The sequence below is a fragment of the Aquila chrysaetos genome, chromosome 2 (genome assembly GCF_900496995.4).
Source record: "Aquila chrysaetos chrysaetos chromosome 2, bAquChr1.4, whole genome shotgun sequence".
Taxonomy (NCBI): Eukaryota; Metazoa; Chordata; class Aves; order Accipitriformes; family Accipitridae; genus Aquila; species Aquila chrysaetos.
This window is the reverse complement of record NC_044005.1, coordinates 11,758,672-11,777,614: the sequence shown is the minus strand read 5'-3', so window position 1 is coordinate 11,777,614 and position 18,943 is coordinate 11,758,672. Positions and strand designations below refer to the sequence as shown.

Here is an 18,943-nt window from a genome sequence, read left to right as displayed (position 1 = left end):
ACACTGTCTTGTACAAGAGAGGTGAATTAAGTTCATGTTTGTCTTTTCATTCTAGGAAAATCTTTTACCATGATTGGGAAAGATAACTCCACACAAAGCCTTGGTATCATCCCCTGTGCAATTTCTTGGCTCTTCAAATTAATCAATGAACGTAAAGAAAAAACTGGGACTCGTTTCTCTATTAGAGTATCTGCTGTGGAGATCAGTGGCAAAGATGAAAACCTTAAGGATTTGTTAGCTGAAGTAGCCACTGGCAGCCTTCAAGACGGCCAGTCTCCCGGGGTTTATCTGAGAGAAGATCCAATATGTGGAACCCAGGTATAATGGATATCACAACATAGATTTTTCTGAGGCTGACTTTCTTCTGCTTTTTATTTCCTTTTATCTGACAACAATTATGACAACTTTTAAGACAGTAAAAAAAATTTATTGCTTTTAATTCATAAGCCCTTCTCCCATGGTGTACATATTTGTTTCTTTTAGTGCCCTAGAGATTTAGCCAGTTCAGCAAAAAATAATAATAATAAAAAAATGCCCCTGTGCTAATTAGTAATTTTCTTGTTTATATTCAAGCTTCAAAACCAAAGTGAGCTAAGGGCCCCGACAGCAGAGAAAGCTGCCTTTTTCCTTGATGCTGCAATTGCTGCCAGAAGTACCAGCAAACCTGAATGCGAGGAAGAAGATAGAAGGAATTCACATATGCTCTTCACTCTACACATATACCAGTATCGCATGGAGAAGAGTGGCAAAGGAGGAAGTATGAATCTTCTTACCATATTGTTTATTTTTAACTTACGTGGTTTTGGGTTAGTTTAAACAATAATTTGCAATAAACTTAAAAAGAAAAAATGAAGTGAACCCTCAAGCCAGTCGAGTCACCTTTAACTTTGGTAGCTGTGGCCAATATCTGGTTTCCTTACTATTAATATTTAATTTGGTCATTATTCCATGCTGTATTCATTATTTTCCTCATTTGAATACATTTTGAATACCAAGTTTGGCTTGAGTCCATGCAAGAACGTGATGTACAATTGTTTTTCCCCTTTTTGTTTTAGTGTCTGGAGGACGCAGCCGTTTGCATCTCATTGATCTAGGGAGTTGTGAAAAAGTGCTGAGCAAGAGCCGAGATGGAGGAGGCTCTCTATGTCTGTCTCTCTCTGCCCTGGGCAATGTAATTTTGGCCTTAATTAATGGTGCTAAGCATGTGCCATATAAGTAAGTGAATTATTGTCTGCATTATCTTAAATTTGTGGCTGGTGTTACCTTAGCAATGAATTCCATCAACAATTTACTCTTTACCTAAGATGAAGTTAAAGGAAGTTCTGTCAGAGAGGGGCCTGTCTTCTTTTAGGGTCACTTCTATATTACAGATACATATGTCTGTTCATCTACCTGTCTATATGTATATATACTACACACAACTTTTTCAGTGTCACTTAGTAACATGAAATTCTTAATTACATGGTCAAAAATTAGATGCATATTGATATGTACTTAAGTTAGGTGAAACGTTGGGGAGGGTTTGATTGTTGAAACAAGCAGGGGAAAATGGCCAAAATGTTTTCTTTCCTTCTATTGCCTCTTTGTTTCCTGGGTTTGGAATTCAGACCAATCTCAGCCAGCTGGACATTAGTGAACAATTTCATCAAAATTTCATAGGATTTTCTCTCCTTTTTCCAAATTAAAAAATTGTATTGAAATTTCAAAAAATACTAGAGACTTTATCAAGTATGGTCATCAAAGGTTGTTATTTCTGTATGCCTTTTTGGATGATACATCTTTTCAATTAAAAAAAAGAAGACCACCATGTTGCACATTTGTTTAGCCAAAGTGAACATTTAGGTTTGTTCCTTTGTGGAGTGTATTTGACAATAATATTATGTCAAACACACCTGAGGGGAGCCTAGCGTAAAGACAACAGCCACATTGTAAACACCCTTACCAGAATTTGGCCTTCAGTCCTTAAATTTAATTGCTGCTTGTCTTCATGCGTTATAACTTTGTGCCGTTATCAATCATGTCATTTCACATATTTATCTAGTGCTGCATCTCAAACAGGTGTTCTTTCTTTCTGTATTAGGCAGAAAGATAATTTCCTCAGGCTAGTTGCTAGATTTGTGGATGGAGTAAAGGATGAGTAGGTTAGAACAGGGAAGGGCAGATCCTCAGCTTTTTCACCTACCATGGTTTAGTGAGCCGACATGACAGTACTACCCACATGTTGGGCCAGCTTGTGGGGGCGATAGGAAGCAGCCTCCAGGGAGCCCTGGGGAGAGATGTCTTGGAGACCAGAGGAGGACAAAATGTCACCTGTCTTGTCAGCTTTGCTGTCCATGGCGAAGGACTTGCATCACCAGGAGAGCCTTCAGAGAGAAATTCTGCTTCCCATTTGCTATGACAGAGCAGGGAACAGCAGGCAGAAAGGGAACTAGATTAGTTGGGGTGGCACTGCTTATATATTTCTGATATCTAACATTGTTATATTTGTTTAGAGATTTCTTACCATTTCTGTTGACTTATTTTTTTTCTTATTATCAAAATTGTTTGCATAGAGCTCACAGAGCTTAGCTATCCAGGTACTAAGTCTGCTCAGCTAAAAATACAGCACTCATGAGCTTTTCGGGTAATATGAGTTAAACCTGAAATAACTAAACTAGTTATCAATCAATTGTTTTACAATTGTCTAAGTAACAAATAAAATTACTTATCATGCTGCAAATGCACAGGGAGATAAATAATTAAAATATTGGTATCTTTGGTATGTGTACATTATAGACACATTTTAAGTGTGGTCAAATAATAGCATATTTCTTATCTACATGTACCATACATGCATATATCCTATGAGAGTGAAAGCACAGCTTGTGGTGTAAAAATCTGCAAAACAAGATTGTGATTTCTTTAAACCATCCTAGTGTTCTCATTTGTTAAACAGGGACAACAAGTTGACAATGTTGTTGAGGGAATCACTTGGGAACATCAACTGCAGAACTACTATGATTGCACATATTTCTGACTCCCCAGCCAATTATGCAGAAACTCTCACCACCATTCAGCTTGCATCACGAATCCACCGAATGAGAAAGAAGAAATCCAAGGTTGGTTCACAAACAAGCAGAAATTAATTCATTTGAAAATGAGTTTTCCTAACCTCTCGGTGGGGGGAACATGGGATTTCTCAGCGGTAAGAAGTAATACAAAATGCATAAAAGCTCAGGAGAGGAACTGACAAATGACTTGGCACTGAGCCATCATCCCGCCCCCAATCCTTAATCCTGAAATTCCCTTCTTTTTGTTCCAAACACGTATTCTTTCTTTGCTTATATGTGGAACTATCTCAAAAGGTCCTATTTGTATTAATAAAAAACAATAAGGAAGGAACAGAAAACTGTTGAAGAGAAAGACAATGCATGATATTGAATGGAAATTATCTGAAAAGGTGTGATTGTTATATTACTCCTAATACAGTAAAATCTATGTGGCATGACCTTGTTATTTTGATTCACACTCCAACATTTTTCCACTAGATCTAGTTGTGATAGTATATACAAAGCACAGAGTATATAGCAAACCTGACCTTTTAACCAATTATATGTACATATATATACTTACATATCAATTAGTATTAATAACTTTCCCCTTATTGATCATTTTCAGTATGCATCCAGCTCATCAGGAGGAGAGAGTTCATGTGAAGAAGGACATGTCCGAAGACCGCCCCATTTGCGACCGTTCCACCCGCGAACTGTTGCCCTTGACCCTGACCTTCCTGTCCTGAGTATATCTAGTGATCCTGATTATTCCTCCAGCAGTGAACAGTCTTGTGATACTGTCATCTATGTTGGTCCCAATGGTGCAGCTTTGTCTGACAGGGAATTGACAGATAATGAAGGTCCTCCAGAGTTTGTTCCAATAATCCCATCCCTAAACAAGAAGAGAAGTAAAGACAATTCTGCTGTTGGTAGGAGTTCTGACAAGGACCATTTTAAATGCAACACTTTTGCTGAACTGCAAGAAAGGTTAGAGTGCATTGATGGAAGTGAGGAACCCATCAAATTTGCTTGTGGAGAAATCTCTGTTGTGTCCAATTGTAGTCCAGTCCCTGGAGGTACAGAAAATGCACAGTCTAAGCTGATAAAGGAAAAAATATCTTCTCCTTCTGGAGGATTTAAGAAACCAATTCCACAAGAAACTGCATCTCCCAAGAAAGGACATAACCTTCCTTTCCAGGCTGTTGCACCGAGGGGTGGCAGTGGCAATTGTCATGAAAAGAGCACACCTCACTTGAAAACAGAGCTTTCCAAGCCGCAGAGCAGAGCTGACAACAAAATAATGGACTCGATACTGGAAGGAGAGAGAGAGACAATCACCGATCCCCTGCAGTCCTCAAGGTGTAGCCCTTCAAGGAATCCGGAGCAGAATAAGGGCACAGCTGAATGTGTCATTAAGGAAAAGCCCTTGTACGTGAAGAGACCCTTGCCGAGTCCAGCACCACCACCTCCACAGCAGAAAGAGCACGTACAGAGCTCCAAAGCTGAGAATTTGGAGCTGGACAATAGCAACGCAGTTCGGACTCCTCCTGTGGGAATGAGCAAGCAGATGGGAAACAAACCTGAGCAAAACCCCATAGGAAGCACGTTCCTGGTTGGTAGCAATGCCCAGAATCAGTCAGGTGCGATAGAGGTACACAGCTTCAGGTCAGCGTTCAGAGGGAAATGTTTTGATCGGGATATACTAACCACCACAGTGACTTTGCAGCAGCCTGTTGAGCTGAATGGAGAGGATGAGCTTGTTTTCACTGTGGTGGAAGAACTATCCATTAGCGGGATTATGGATAATGGAAGACCTTCCAGTATCATTAGCTTTAACAGCGACTGCTCCCTTCAGGCCCTTGCATCAGGTTCGAGGCCGGTCAGTATTATCAGCAGCATAAATGATGAGTTTGATGCTTATACCTCACAGGAGACTTCTACTGGTGTAAATATTGATATTGTTGTGCCCTTTGCTAAGGATCCCTTTACCAGTAGCAGACGTTCCTCCATCAGTTCGTGGCTTAGTGAAGTCAGCATATGTACAATTGAAAGTGATGGAGCCCAGTCTAGTGACAGTTTTGTCGCACAGTCATCTTACGGCTGTAATAAGTCCGAGGAACCCTTCAACTTGGATTCATCCCATTTATCTGTCCCCCTGAAGAGTGCTCTGAATGACAGTGGATTTTGCTTCTCTGAACTGGAGAGTGAGAGCTTGAGTTCCAGCAAGCTGTCCTCAGGCATCAGCAAAAGCCCTCAAACCTCTGAAACTACCAAAGCATCTCAGATAAAAAGTGCTTTTTGTGTCACTGATCAGCCCATAAAAATAAAATTTAGTAATTCTCGCGATACGCCTGTGATAGAAACAATACATTCTAGTCTTCCTAGGAAAACAAAAACTACCTCATCTCCAATCCACAATAATACTGTCCTCAGTTATAAAGACCTGCAGAATCCACATGGTATATTTGAAGATCCCTGGCTGTTGCGCACCGATTATCAGTTGGAGGCAAAACCTGCAGACTCACTGCTGTCTCCAAAATCTCACGCGTTTGGTACTGAGAAGCAGCCAGGAAAAGCTGCCCAGTATTTTGGCGCAGCATCCAGGCCAACGAAGTCACAGACTATGCTTGCATGTTCGCAGAGGGTTGTGGATGGTTGCGAAATGGCCTGCAAATCCTCCAGCGGAGCAGCAAAGAAGTCAGAAGTTGCGATGAAGATGCCACAGCTGAAGAGAGGAGCCACTACACTGGGAGTGATGCCAGTGTCGCACGCTAACAGTACTTTGTCGGAGGCCGTGACCCGAGGGAATTCGGATGCTCCCTTGGCCACTGGAAGCTTGAAATCGTCACTGGGGAAGAAGAGCGCACCACAGAAGTCGACCATGTTGCCCAGGCCAGGTGGGCCAACACCTCCAACACCTCCTGTACGCAAATCGAGCCTGGAGCAGAAACCTGTTGGTCTGGGTAATGGTGGGGGAAAAGCCTCTGGCCTGGACTTTGCCAGAGCTGCCACACCAAAGGCTGAAGATGAAGCAGATTTGCGGTTGAAAGCTGGGTCTTACTTCAGCGAAAGTGCCAGCAGCAAAATGAACCTGAAGGGTGACCACTCTTTGCCCAAGATGACATCCAGCTTAAAGGCGAAGGCATCGAAGAGCGAAGCCGTGCACCGTTACGGGAGCCACATGTCCCTGGAGAGGTGTGACAGCCTGACGTCGGTCGGATCCAAAGCAAGCATGGCGAGGGAGAATGGGAGTGCCAGCAGCAGCCGGGCAGGGCGCTCCGTCCCCAGGCTGGGGGTCCCCCCTGTTGCTTCCGGTGTGGGTTTACCACCACCTTTCACCACCCCTCCACCTGGTAAAAACAGCCAGGCAAAACCCACAGCTAACCAGAAGGTGCAAGTGAATGGGAATAAAAACCGGGGCCTCTCCGCCAGCGGGTCAAAGTCTCTCAGTTCCTCTGTGAAGTCCCTGACGCAGCCCACAGGGAAGGCCTCTGGCATGGCCCCCGGTGGGAAGGCGGCTCCCCGCTCTGTGCAGCCTGTCAGCGGCAAACCTGGCCGAGGGACCATCATGGGGACCAAGCAGGCCATGAGGGCGGCCAACAGCCGTGTGAACGAGCTGGTGTCAGGCGGCTCTGCCAAGGTGGGCCACTTCCGAGGCTCCACTGACTCCGACAGCGGCAACGACAGCGGCATTAACCTCAGCGACGAGAAGTCGCAAATCCCGGTGCTGCCATCACCATACAGCAAGATAACGGCACCCCGGAGGCCTCAGCGGTACAGCAGTGGGCACGGCAGCGACAACAGCAGCGTCCTAAGTGGGGAGCTGCCGCCGGCCATGGGGAGGACGGCTCTGTTTTACCACAGCGGGGGCAGCAGCGGCTATGAGAGCATGATTCGGGACAGCGAGGCCACCGGCAGCGCCTCCTCGGCGCACGACTCCATGAGCGAAAGCGGGATGTCGTCGCCAGGCCGGATGAGGAGCCTCAAGTCCCCCAAGAAGCGATCGACAGGTAAGAAGTGAAGGGGAAGGTGGCCAGGTGTCCAACTGGTGCTCCACTGAGTCCCTGAGGATGGGGGGTTTTCATGGCATCTCTGACAGCAGAGGGAGAGGAGGTTTGGGGGAAACTCAAAGCGGGGAGGTGGACATGTCTGCGTGCGCTCGCGTGTGCATGCGTACGGCTGTTGCAGCAGCTACTTGTCATTTATTTCACTTCAAAGCTGCAGGTGTGACACAGGTGCTGCGGCGGAGAGGGCAGGAGAGGTGCTGGGTGCCCTGGGGCGCCGGCAGCCTCCTTGTGAGGGAGGAGGCAGCAGATGGCTGCCGGCAGACAGGAGGACGTTCCTTCCTCCCTCAGCAGGGTCGGCAGCGAGCGCGGCACCAGGGCGGCCCAAAATAGGAGGGTGTTACGGGTGCGTTGGGAAGAGCGAGGGGGCTGGGTGGGCACTGATGAGCTTTTGTGAGGATCAAGTGAGTATCAGGGAAGGCTGGTGAGAGAAGAGCAGCGAGGAGAGGAGCAGCTCTGCTGCCAGGCGTTTGTGAGGGAATTTCAGTGAGATGGGCTGGGACTGTAGTTTGGAAACAAGGGAATAGGCCTGGAGGGGAGAAGAATGTTTGTGAATTAATGAGGATTGCTGAATGGGCGTTAGATTACCCAAAGGTAAGGCTTAGGGGCAGAGCACTAGGGTGCATACGTAAGGTGCGACGACTCTTACGTTAATGGTACCAGCTAACTGCAAAATTATTGTATTGCACTGTAACAGTGTTTTCATGAAGAAATTTTAGAGTGTACTTGCCGTTACTACAAGCAATAGGAAATCGACTGGGGGAGTTGCTCAGAAGAGGCAGCTCTGGCTCGCGTACTGTGCCAAGGCAGACATGTTCAACCACTCCATGCAGAGGTGGGCGTATGAAAGCTAGGTCCCCTTCCTGCTCTCCAGTGCCTTTCCTTATTGCTTTCGCAGGTTGTGCTCATGGAAGTGCCCCTACTTGTAGACAGCTTCAAAATCAGGCTCACATGACTGCTATTACAATATTAATTTTTACTGATCTATGTTGAAGTCCTGTAGTATCGTAAAGAATCGGTGGCAGTTGGTGCCATGTAGCTAATGACCAGCAGCCTCATTCAGCAACCTAAGCATACTGACTGTTGGAAATATAGTAGGAACTAATATCAGCAGTGCGCTGAATCTGAGCTTTTGGTTGGAAAGCGGTAATTATTGCAGTCCCTGTAGACACCCATGATGCTTGATTCTGGCAGTAAAACCAGGGGAGTTAAACTGATGTAGATCTCATGGTGCTTTCTGGTCAAAGCAACTGAGTTGCTTCAGCAGGTGATAAATCATTTTGTAAACTTAGTGCAACATTTGCTGCAGTTCTCTTTCCATAGCATATCAACCTCTTAAACCTTTCCTACAAATCAATATTAACAGCTGTATAAGTTGCACACATATTGAGAAGGCATTACCCACTGATGGATTTGTATTTGTTTTTGCCCCAGGAAATGCTTATAAGGTCTTTAAAAATGACAAACTATTTCTTTTTGCAATTGAAATTGCTCTATATCAGTAAATTATGTATTACTTTTTTGGAGTGCTGTAGACTTCGAGGCAATAATGTGTTTTATACATGAAATGAGGTTTCCTAGGAAGTTCATGAAATATTTCTTACAAGAAATATTTGGTGCAGAGCCATTATTGGCCTAAAATATATTGTAATCTTTGCAAAGTGTTAGAGATTCTTGGAGTAGCTTACATTGCTTCAGACTGTGTTGGAGTCATGTCATCTCTGGATTTAAGGACAGATCCTACTCCCATATATGTCACTGGAAACCTTGTCCCCTTATCCTTTAACTCCATCCTTGGAGAAATGACGTTGACCCTGACTGGTACAGTGGAAGGATAGCAGGTTTGTCTGCTTAGTATATGTGTTTGACTGCATCTGTTCTGTGTCCTCTTCAGAGGGATCCTGTTGTCACCAGAGTGGTTACAGGATCAGAGTTACAGCGGGTGATTTCAGCAGGCAGGACTATAGTGGTGATTCAGGCTAAATGAATAGGGGTTGTGAGAGTGAACAGGTGTTGTAGAAGTAGAATCACGTCTTCCCCTTTCCAAAACATTCCTGTTGTGATTGTTCTTGTTACTTAGAAATTAGCAAGGATGCAGTTATGAATTAGGGATGTTTTTCTTAAGAATATGTAAAGCAGGTAGCTCTCGAGGTATCTATGGAGGTGTGTTGCTTTGGGGGTACCTGCTGGGATTTTGTCTCCATTTCATGTTGAAGTTTGTGACAGGGCTTACCTGGCAGCCTTAACTTGCATTTAACTCTCCTGTAGAGGTCTCAGCCCAGAAGTTATTTTGGGAGCACTGTCCTCTGAGCAGCACTGTCTCATCTGTTTGATGTGCTCCCTTTTGTAAGACGACCAGAAGAAATAAGAAACTCCATACCTCTGAGTTGGTTTTCAATAAAGGGAGGAAATTAGGCACTACATTTATTGTTACCAGTCACCCAAAAGCTGCTTATACTTACTGCTACCATGTGACATTTCAGCTTGTTTCTGGTGGCCTTCAGCCCTCCTATTCACCTAGGTATTGGATTGTAGCCTTGTTAACATTGCCTGACCAGCTCTATGCATGTGCTCATCCTTGACACATGCAGTGTAAAGGTCAGCCTTTTAGAGAACGAAGAGAGACTTATCATCGCAAAACATGCTGGACACCAAAGTGCCAAGTCTTGTATACAAAAGTACCAGCATTTTTGAAGGACATAAGTCAGTCTCTGCTTCATGAAACTTGAGCCCTAGCAGATGCATCAAGGTGGCAGTATGCTGTTTGTCTGTAAATCTGGGACCCCTCCTGCTGAGGAATTGGTGAGTTTTGTCATGCTCTGAGCTCCTGAGTGCTGGTGCAAATGGGTGGTGATAGGCCTCAACTTTAGAGGTGGCTTAAGTTGCAGGTTGGTTGCTTTTGCTGCCTTTTGAGTGCCTCCCAATTCCACAAAGTCATTGAAAACTGCTGGTATGTAGCACCTTAAAGCATCGGTAGTAGTTCTGGAGGGAGCTGTTTGGTCTTTGCAAAGAGGTAATACAATGAGAGGGATCTTGGATACCCTTGCTTGGATTTAACTGGAGGAACAGGAGATTTCCAGATTTATCTGCCATTATCAGTATTGGTTTGAAATTACTCACTATCTCATTGCCTTTGCAAGGTAATGAATACCATTGTAGCCCACCAAAGAAAAATTAATCCAGGCAAAATATTTTTGCAAGGAGAGAATAAAGAACTGATGCTCAGACATCTGCTTTGGGAGAAGAACTGCTGTTACTCCCATTCGTGAACCAAGTGAAACATACTTTGTCAAGGCAGTAACTCAATTAGCAGCCTGAGGGTATTTTACTAAAAGGAAAAGATCAAGAAAAGCATTTCTTTCTAAGTATCCTGAGAACCTCGATCTTTCTTTAATTCACTGGAGTATGTTCTGCAGTCTGGCAGTCTATTACAGTCTGAGGAACGCTTGTCTTCTGTATTTTAGGCCTCCAGCGCCGTAGACTGATTCCTGCTCCGTTACCAGATGCTGCCTCCCTAGGAAGAAAACCCAGCATCACTGGCCAATGGGTTGATCTACCACCTTTGCCAGGCACTTTAAAAGAGCCATTTGAAATTAAAGTTTATGAGATTGATGATGTGGAACGATTACAGCGACACAGACAAGAGGAAACTGAGGTCAGCACATATTTTACAACAACTGTAGACAACTTAAATTACAGTATACAGGCAGAGTCCTTGCTTGAATGCCGGAATGGTGTTCAGAAAATTGATTGCAATTAAAGCACTATAATTATTAATTTTACAATTCATATGTTGGGGTACCCCTAACACAGAAAATGAAAATGATTACTGTCTAAAATTAATTGTGTCTAACATGACTGATGGTGTAAATGGAAGTTACCAATGAATACATTATGAGAAGACTTTATAATCTTAGCCTGGCTGATGAAACCTTACAGACTCCCTCAACTATAGGGTCATTAACTCTTTATGTAAATGACAGGATTCTATTAAATCAGGGATACACTGAGTTTAATTTACTTGTAATTGGAAACCACTTCAGCTAATTCTATTTTGGAGACCAGAATTCTATATTCTTCTGATGCCTTTTTCCTATTTCTTTCATAATAGCCTTTCCAGGATGTTGAGAAGGTAGGAATGCTTTTAAGAAAATAAGAATCCATATGTTTTAGGATTAACTATAACTCTAATGTTATTATTAGGCTGTGTTTATCATTTGCACTGCTTGAAAAAAAATCCCTGTACAAACAGTAGTAATTTCAGAATGTATTAAGAGATGTCTGCTAATTCAGAGAAGTGCAACAAATGCTCAAGTGATGTAGCATGCTGCTCCTCTAGATTAGAATCCATTAATGTAAACTTCAAATTTAAAAAAAAAAACCACCAACCCCACAACCAAACAAAACAACCCACCTGCTAACTCTTAGAAGTAATGAGCTGGGAGCAATTTGTATCAAACTGTTGGAGGTCAGCTCATAACAGGCAAATTCATGAAATGATCTTTCTGTGTCTTAAAAGGGTCTGATGTATTTCCATACCAAGCTGAAGATACTAGAAAGGCGCCAGCAGCGAATCAGAGAAGTAAAGGCAAAGCATGACTTTTTGAAGGAAGAGTTGGAAGAGACAAAGTGCAGGTTGATGATGGATCCAAATAAGTGGAAAGAAGACTGTAAGTATTTTGCAAAAACAGCATTATGATCAGCATGTAACAGATTTTTAGCATGTGAGCAGTCCCACTGAAAAAGCTAAGCACTTGCTAAGATATTTTGCCTAATTGAGCCGTAAAATACCCTGTGACTCCATTCGTATTTCTGTGATAAAGGATTTGTTCAGTGCTGAGTAGTACCAGAAATGAACAAAGAAGCCCCTCCAAACGAACCAGAAGGGAACATCAAAACAATGCAGAGACTCACCGTGATGCTTGTTAATATTAAATATTTATATAACCTTTTGTTATCCTTCTTTCCAAAGAAGGAAAAAAATGTTTCCATATCCATGTTATAGCTGGGAAACTGAGGCATGAGATTTGTTCACTGACTGTGTGCTGTGCCTAACTGGAGCCTCAAGGGAGAGTTTTGCACCTGCTGAACAAAGTGAAAAAAATTTCTTAGTTCAAGAGAAATAAAATTGCACTCTACATTATTGGCTCCCTTGTGATAGAATAATGTTTTGCTATGAGCTGTTTCTCTTACTAATTTTTTGTCTGACAGTTGAAGTGGATCCTGATCTCGATAAGGAGTCACAGGAGTACCTGGAGGCACTGGAACAAGTGACAGAGGAACTGGAGCAGTGTGTTAATCTGTGCAAGTCACATATCATGATAGTGACGTGTTTTGATATTGGAATAACAGATGCGCAAGATGGAGTAAGGGAAGTGGAGGTTTGAAGAGAGGTTTTTCAAGGGACTGAAGGAAGTGAAGCTGGATTGTCCGACATGAAGAAGTAAAGAGATAAAGTAGCTGGGAAGTGAAGGAGGAAAGGTGAAGACTGAAAAGCAACAATGAACGTTGTAACAGAAAGAAACAGCTGAGGGATAGGAATGTTCATAAATCATTTGGTGCCTCAACGTGACCTGAACTGTACAAAGATAAAAGTAGGATCAAGTATTGCTTCTACCAGAGGGAAGCGAGGAAATTTATTACAAACCAAGATGTTAATTTACAAACAAACATACAATGGAAGTGCCTTTAAAATTAATTTGATTTTCATTTTTGTATTTGGTGCTAGAATTAAAGCCAGCAAACCTAAGCAGACCACAAAATGTATTCCTACGAAATATTTTATACTGTATAGTGTATTTATGACTATATGTAAAAAACAAACAACATTGTAGCAAAAGCAATAAGTAAATTATGTTTTCATACCTGAACTTGCCTTCTTGTTTCATAGAAAAGCTGTTTTATGTAGCAGAATTAAAATTGTATTATAATTGTTTTCTTGGTTAGGGTTCAAGATATTTTTATGAACATTTATCTATTGAAAAGGTGTATTATGGCATTTTGAGATGATTGTTTTAACTTCAGGTTTTGTATTATTCCTTTTTCAGATCAAAATAAATGTTTGTTTTCCATTTTATATATACATATATAGATATATATTAACTGCTTACCTACTTCCTTGGTTACTAACCTCACTTATCACAGACCTGGTCTTTTTGGAGTTGTAAACTTAATGTGAGGAAGTCTACAAAGGGCACTGTGGTTTGTTTTGGTTTTCTTTTTTTCCTCTCTGACTGCAGGAATTGAGAATTATGTTTATTACCAAAACCATAAAACAAACAAAAAAAAAGGAACAAAAAGTTTTTGTAAATGTTAAGTTAGGTCCATATTTTTATATAGTTTTGACTATAAATATAGCATTTGCAGTTTGAACTTTTAAGACAAATAGTATATCTTTTTACAGTTTTTCTAAGGAAGGCAAACCCTCAGGATCAAGTTTATACATGCTGCATGAGATTTGTGCTTTTTTGAAGGAGGCCACTTAAGTGTGGAAACTATTGATAAATTGTTGCCAAACAAATACTTTTGAAAAGGTTTAATAGTGTATGTAATACCACATTTCATAATGGATCATATTTTCTAATCATCTTCCTTTTTATGGTTTTTTCAAATCCTTTGTACAAATATGTATTATAACAGCTTGCTTCAGTTTTTATCTGTGAATAAAAGATACATCTATTGTTACGATCGCTTGTTGCTATGTGCGTGATTTTAATGTTCGGAAGAGAGCGGGTGGCCTGTGGTACACTGCATTAAATGTCACATTATATTACCTCTTTGCCCAAGAGAGATAACTGGGAACAGAGTTTTGACATTAGTCATCAGAAACCAATAGGGAGAGAGAGACAAAACACCAAAGGGTAAAATAAATAGCGATGATAATACTTAAATTCTCTTAGCACTTCATAGTTTACAGAACAAAGACCTGCGGCTCACATACTTGTTTTCCCTGATGAGACAAAGCAATTAAAAATGGGTCTAAAAACAAAAGAAAACTTTAGGAACTGAAATCAAGCCCTGGGCCCTGTAGGTCCATCACAGCAAACGACTACGTTCATTTCTCTCTGACACTGCTGTGTTGGCTCTCTGGTTAGACAGGAGCTGTGCCTGGTCCTCATCTCCCAGTGATGCTGGCTGGAGTAACTCCAGGCAAGTTTAATGTAAAGCTAGTGCTTCTAACGACACCATCTCAAGTATTTTCCAGCTGTGTGGCCAAACGGCCTGTAGTAGGTGAAATTTTCCTCTCCCTCTTTTTCTCTCCTTATGTAGCCCTAACAGCATGGCATCCAAGCACCAAGTTCTCTTACCCTCACAAGAGGCCTGTAAGAGGGGGGTAAACGCTTTCCTCCTCATTCTGCAGCTGGAGAAGTGGGAGAGAGAGCAAGAATTTGATGCTTAAATATCTTTGTGACTTTGCATAGGTTACAAAGGGTGCCCTGCTCTTATCTACCTCTCCGTGATTTATCCCTGGAAAAGGGTGCACCGTGTTTGCTTACTGACATTTGGCACTGCCTTGGGTTGTATGTGGGGGAATGTGGCATCTAGAATTTCTAGAGGATCCCCTTGCTGATATTCTGGAATACAAGGTTTATTTATTAAGTTGTAAATTCCTGCTATTTTTACTTTCTGTATGTGTGCAGAAAGTCACAGTTCGTCCAAAGATGAAATCAAAACCGTGTAGTGATTCAATACATTGTAGGTTTTTTTCAGAGCAAGGATCAGATAAATAAATACAATCAAAATAAAAAAGGCAGCAGCACCCTGAGGGACAAGTATTTCTTAGCAAAGGGGAAAACCTCCAAATGAGAGGGCCAAATGAGACTATATTCATGGGGAGCTCTGCACTGTGGTGTTAGGTTTTGCACTGTCCTTTAGAGACGCGCATCTTAATGGTGCTGCTGCAAAATGAGTTGACCTGTGGTAGCCTCTGAGCCCTGAGCACAGCAGGGCTGGGCTCACAGTCTTTTCAAGGTAGCCTGTAACCCCCTCTTGAATGGACACAAGAGTTTTTGTTTCTTTTATCTGCCAGCCACTTCATCCTCTCCTCAGAGGTCTTCATTGTTTCTCCCCCTCTCTGGCAATATTATAATCCTCTGAAATAAAAATGAAGTCACTAATCATCCATCCCAATTTTTATAAACCTGACAATTTGTTGAACTATTCTGCTATATAGTGTTTGCTGATCAGGCCTGCATCCTTTGATACTTTCTCCATAATTTCTAACTATGCTTATGTTGTCCACAAAGTAGCAAAAGAGACATTTCAGGGCTGCTTGGTTCCATGTCAGCATGGCAATAGCATGCATATTAAATGCATTTAGCCTCTGGCTTGGTGACACAAAACAAGCCTGAGATGCAAAATAAGGCGAGGCACTGATGGATGAAATAGCAGACTTTTCCCTGTGCAAATGCTGTTCTTTATTGGTAGTTGTGGATAGTAAATTATCTTTCATATCTCAAGGCCTCAGAGCCTGTAATATTCTTTTTTTGGGGGGTTAATTTTGCAGTTCTGTCCAGTTAAAATTTATACAAATATATGCTTTAGTTTATGATTCAAGCCCATTTTGCAAAAGGCTTAATTATATAAGGTTACAAATGATAATTGCAAAGTTAAGCTGGTTGCTTTATTTCATTAATTTTCTATTGAGATTTAATGGTTTAAAATAGCATTAAATTGCACACTTAAAGATGTGATCTTGTTGAGTTTGTTACGGTATCAAATAAAACTTTAGAACCCCACTGGTGGTGGAGAACTGACTGAGTTACTCTTGTCAGGGCTAATTCACACTAGAATATTTTCTCCCTTGGTTGCAGCTCTTCCCATGAAATCCCTTACCTTCTCCTTGCTGGGGCAACCCTGCCTAGGTCCCTCGATGGCCCAGTTTACCAAGCAGCTCACATCACGCTTATTTCCCGGCAACAGGAAAAAATGTATGGACGGCTGCTGTTTTTTTAAACCAATGCAATGGTGACTCTAAATAAAGCCTAAAGATTAAATTTCAGGAAGTGGAACATAAATTCCCTTTCCTTAAAACCCACCTCTCACCAGGTTTCACTAACCAGGAGGCCAGAGGTGAGCTTGCCTGTGTGTGAGGGGCAGGGAGACGAGAGGTCCCCACTGCCTCAGTCTCATGGTCAGGCATCTTTCAGGAAGAGATGAAGTATGGACTGGAACAGAAATCCAGTGAGAAAGCAGGACTCTCATCTGGTGACCAGGGACTCAGGAAAGGAAGGAGAACCTTGCATTCTGGACATGGTCTCCAAGCTTACTTTTGCATTTTCCCATCCAATGGTCATGGTCCAATATATAAAACTACTCCTGGGAGGTGGGATTTCAACTCACTTGTCAGAATTTGCAAGTTGAATGGATGAGTTGGAGGAGTCAGTAGCCACTCCTGTAAGCTGTGCTTGTTGCTACCCATGTATTAAGCAGTGTACATCTACGGGTACATTGCTAGAAGTGTTTGGAAATACAGTTATTACAAACATAGACTCCCTATAGAGAAATCAGATGGTGTGTAGGCAAAAACTCATTTAATGTATGTGTAAAATCTTTTTCCTTTCAGTGCTTCTGGTCTAACCAGTTCCAGCTAAGGCATTTCTAGGACACTCTAAGTGTAGTATTGAAACATCAGTACTAAAAGAGAATGCAATAGAAATATGAGATTATTTGTTCTTTTCTCAGCATGCGGAAAGTGTTTCATTTATTTCTATTTCAAGGTACCCATGTATTCTGTTTCTAGTTATAAACCCATGTTTTCCAGTCACTTGCATTTTATTTTTAAAGTTATATGTGGAACATAACTCCACAGGCAGCTGTTCTATATTGTGGCTATAGGCAGGGTTTAAGGCAAAAATGTTAGCTATAAGATGACCTCTGTATCAGATGTCCAAGCTGGCAGAAGTGGACACAAATAAAAAATGGTGCCGTATTTGGGCCCCAATTCACTAGAGCACTTAGGCACCTGTTTAAGCAAGCAAGTGAATCTGGTTTGTATCCAGAAAAACACTCCAATTTTGGCTTATATCCCATTCACTTGGATTTTTTTGCTCCAGGGCTTCAGATGGTGTAAATTGCTTTAGCAGTGGTTCAGTGGAGTTACGCTGACTTTCACCAGATGAAGATCCTGCTGAAAATATTTTACTTATCAGTAGTATTATTTGGGAGAAAGGAAAGAATAATTCTGTTGATGTGCAACGATATCACAAGTGCAAATTAGAAAGCAGAAACTGCCTCCCAGGCTGCTCCTGTATGTAGCATCTCATGGCTTTATGCAGAATTTGACTTGCAGAAATCTGTTTGTGGAGCACATAGAATAAGACATAACTCTTGACAGTGTAGATATTCACAGAGATTTATCATCAGACCTGCAGGGGAACTGCGTGATGATGGGGTGTGTTTGGTACGACAGTAACCTTACAACAGCTTGCATAGGAGCCCGTTACTTCACTCGTTTCCCTTCCCAAGACTCTCCCCACGAACTGCGGGGGGGACAGCAGGAGCGTGGTGGCAAAAGGAGAGGAATCTTTCAGAGCAACTCACACAGGGACTCCGGGTGATGCACACTTCTTCAGTGGCCTGGTTTTACCTTTTTTATATGTCTTTTGCTTCTGACTGTTGCATTCAGCTTGAGACAGGTCATTCCTGGGTATATTCCTGTGGCTCCCAGATGAGAGGGAAGGGCAGCTGTCACTTGGCTACATCTCACTGGGGGATGGACAGTAAAGAGATGCTCTTACAGCAGATAAAAATAGCATTTCTGCCTTCTCTCCATTGCATGAACACTTAGTAGCATAATTCACTTTCTGTACTTTTATATTAATATATTCTATAGAGATGAGGACCTTATTCAAATCTTGGAGGTAAGGAGGCCTCTCTGAGACAGCGTTTGTTGGTTGATTTGTCTTCCAAGTGGCCAGCCCAGGACCTGGCGTGAGCCAGTACAGCTTCATTCTGCAAAGGTTTTGCTTCATTTATTTCTTTAATGTAAACATTTCTGTGGCACCTTCCTATCAGGACTGGCAAAGGAAGGCAGCAGCACACACTGTGCTGCCTGTTCTCCCTGGGACAGCTGAAAGAGCTTGTCCGGACTTTTGAAAGACCTGGTTTTGGAGCTTTGCTGTTGACTTCAGTAGGAGAAGAACCAGATCATTAGTTAACTCCTGGCATAGCTGGTATTACAGCAATATTATGTGGCCAGAAGCAGCAAAGCCTTCGGTCCCAGAGTAGTGAAAAAGCAGGTTCATGCCTCCTTGTTATCTGGCTCTCCTACCTGAGGTCAGCAGATTGCCTTAGATTCTGCCCTTCAGAGTGTCAGGGACCTCATCAGGGCTGCGGAGCTCCTGACACAGCTCACGTGACTGTATTTAAAGCACATTTTAATTGATCTGACCTTGTATGGGAAATACCTTTGGAGTCCTAATGTGCTGCTCTCTGGGAGGCAGGCGCAGTGCTCCAGGGCACAGGCAGCAGAGAAATAAGCAGGCATTTTAGAGTTTGGCCTTTGACTGGAAAAACTGACTTTTAAATATTGGCTTACCGAGACCTTTCCCTGCGTCTGTAACAGTGACCCTCCATTTGTCAGTACCTGGCACAGATATACTTACAAATGCCACTTGTTTTGAAGGGTGCCACTCATTTTGTTGTACATTACCATTTAAATGAGTTACATTTGTACCTAAAGGCTTCAGTCTCATGGGGCTAAGTGCTGTACAAACACAATTTTTTAGCCTAAATAGACAGGGTATGAGAGGGAAGGACAAAGTGGACTAGTGTGTTTCCCTCCAAATTGAGCATGTAACAGTTCTTAAAAAAATGTCTCTCACAATGTCCTTTTTGCTGAGTACA

At 42.2% G+C, this 18,943-nt stretch overlaps 1 protein-coding gene across 4 annotated transcripts in view; it reads left to right on the top strand.

Moving 5' to 3' along the window:
- Positions 1-13,780, top strand: part of KIF26A (kinesin family member 26A) — a 102,341-nt gene extending 88,561 nt beyond the window's left edge. For 2 of the 4 annotated variants that reach the window (XM_030004038.1, XM_030004056.1), the window contains 9 exons: positions 56-318; positions 574-757; positions 1,056-1,215; positions 2,936-3,098; positions 3,658-7,042; positions 10,561-10,751; positions 11,208-11,228; positions 11,616-11,766; positions 12,308-13,780. In XM_030004038.1, the coding sequence (XP_029859898.1) occupies positions 56-318; positions 574-757; positions 1,056-1,215; positions 2,936-3,098; positions 3,658-7,042; positions 10,561-10,751; positions 11,208-11,228; positions 11,616-11,766; positions 12,308-12,483 (4,694 nt within the window). In that variant the 3' untranslated portion in view covers positions 12,484-13,780. The remainder of the gene's footprint in view (positions 1-55; positions 319-573; positions 758-1,055; positions 1,216-2,935; positions 3,099-3,657; positions 7,043-10,560; positions 10,752-11,207; positions 11,229-11,615; positions 11,767-12,307) is intronic. The other 2 variants (XM_030004048.1, XM_041120665.1) reach the window with 1 other exon arrangement.
- Positions 13,781-18,943: the final 5,163 nt, after the last annotated feature.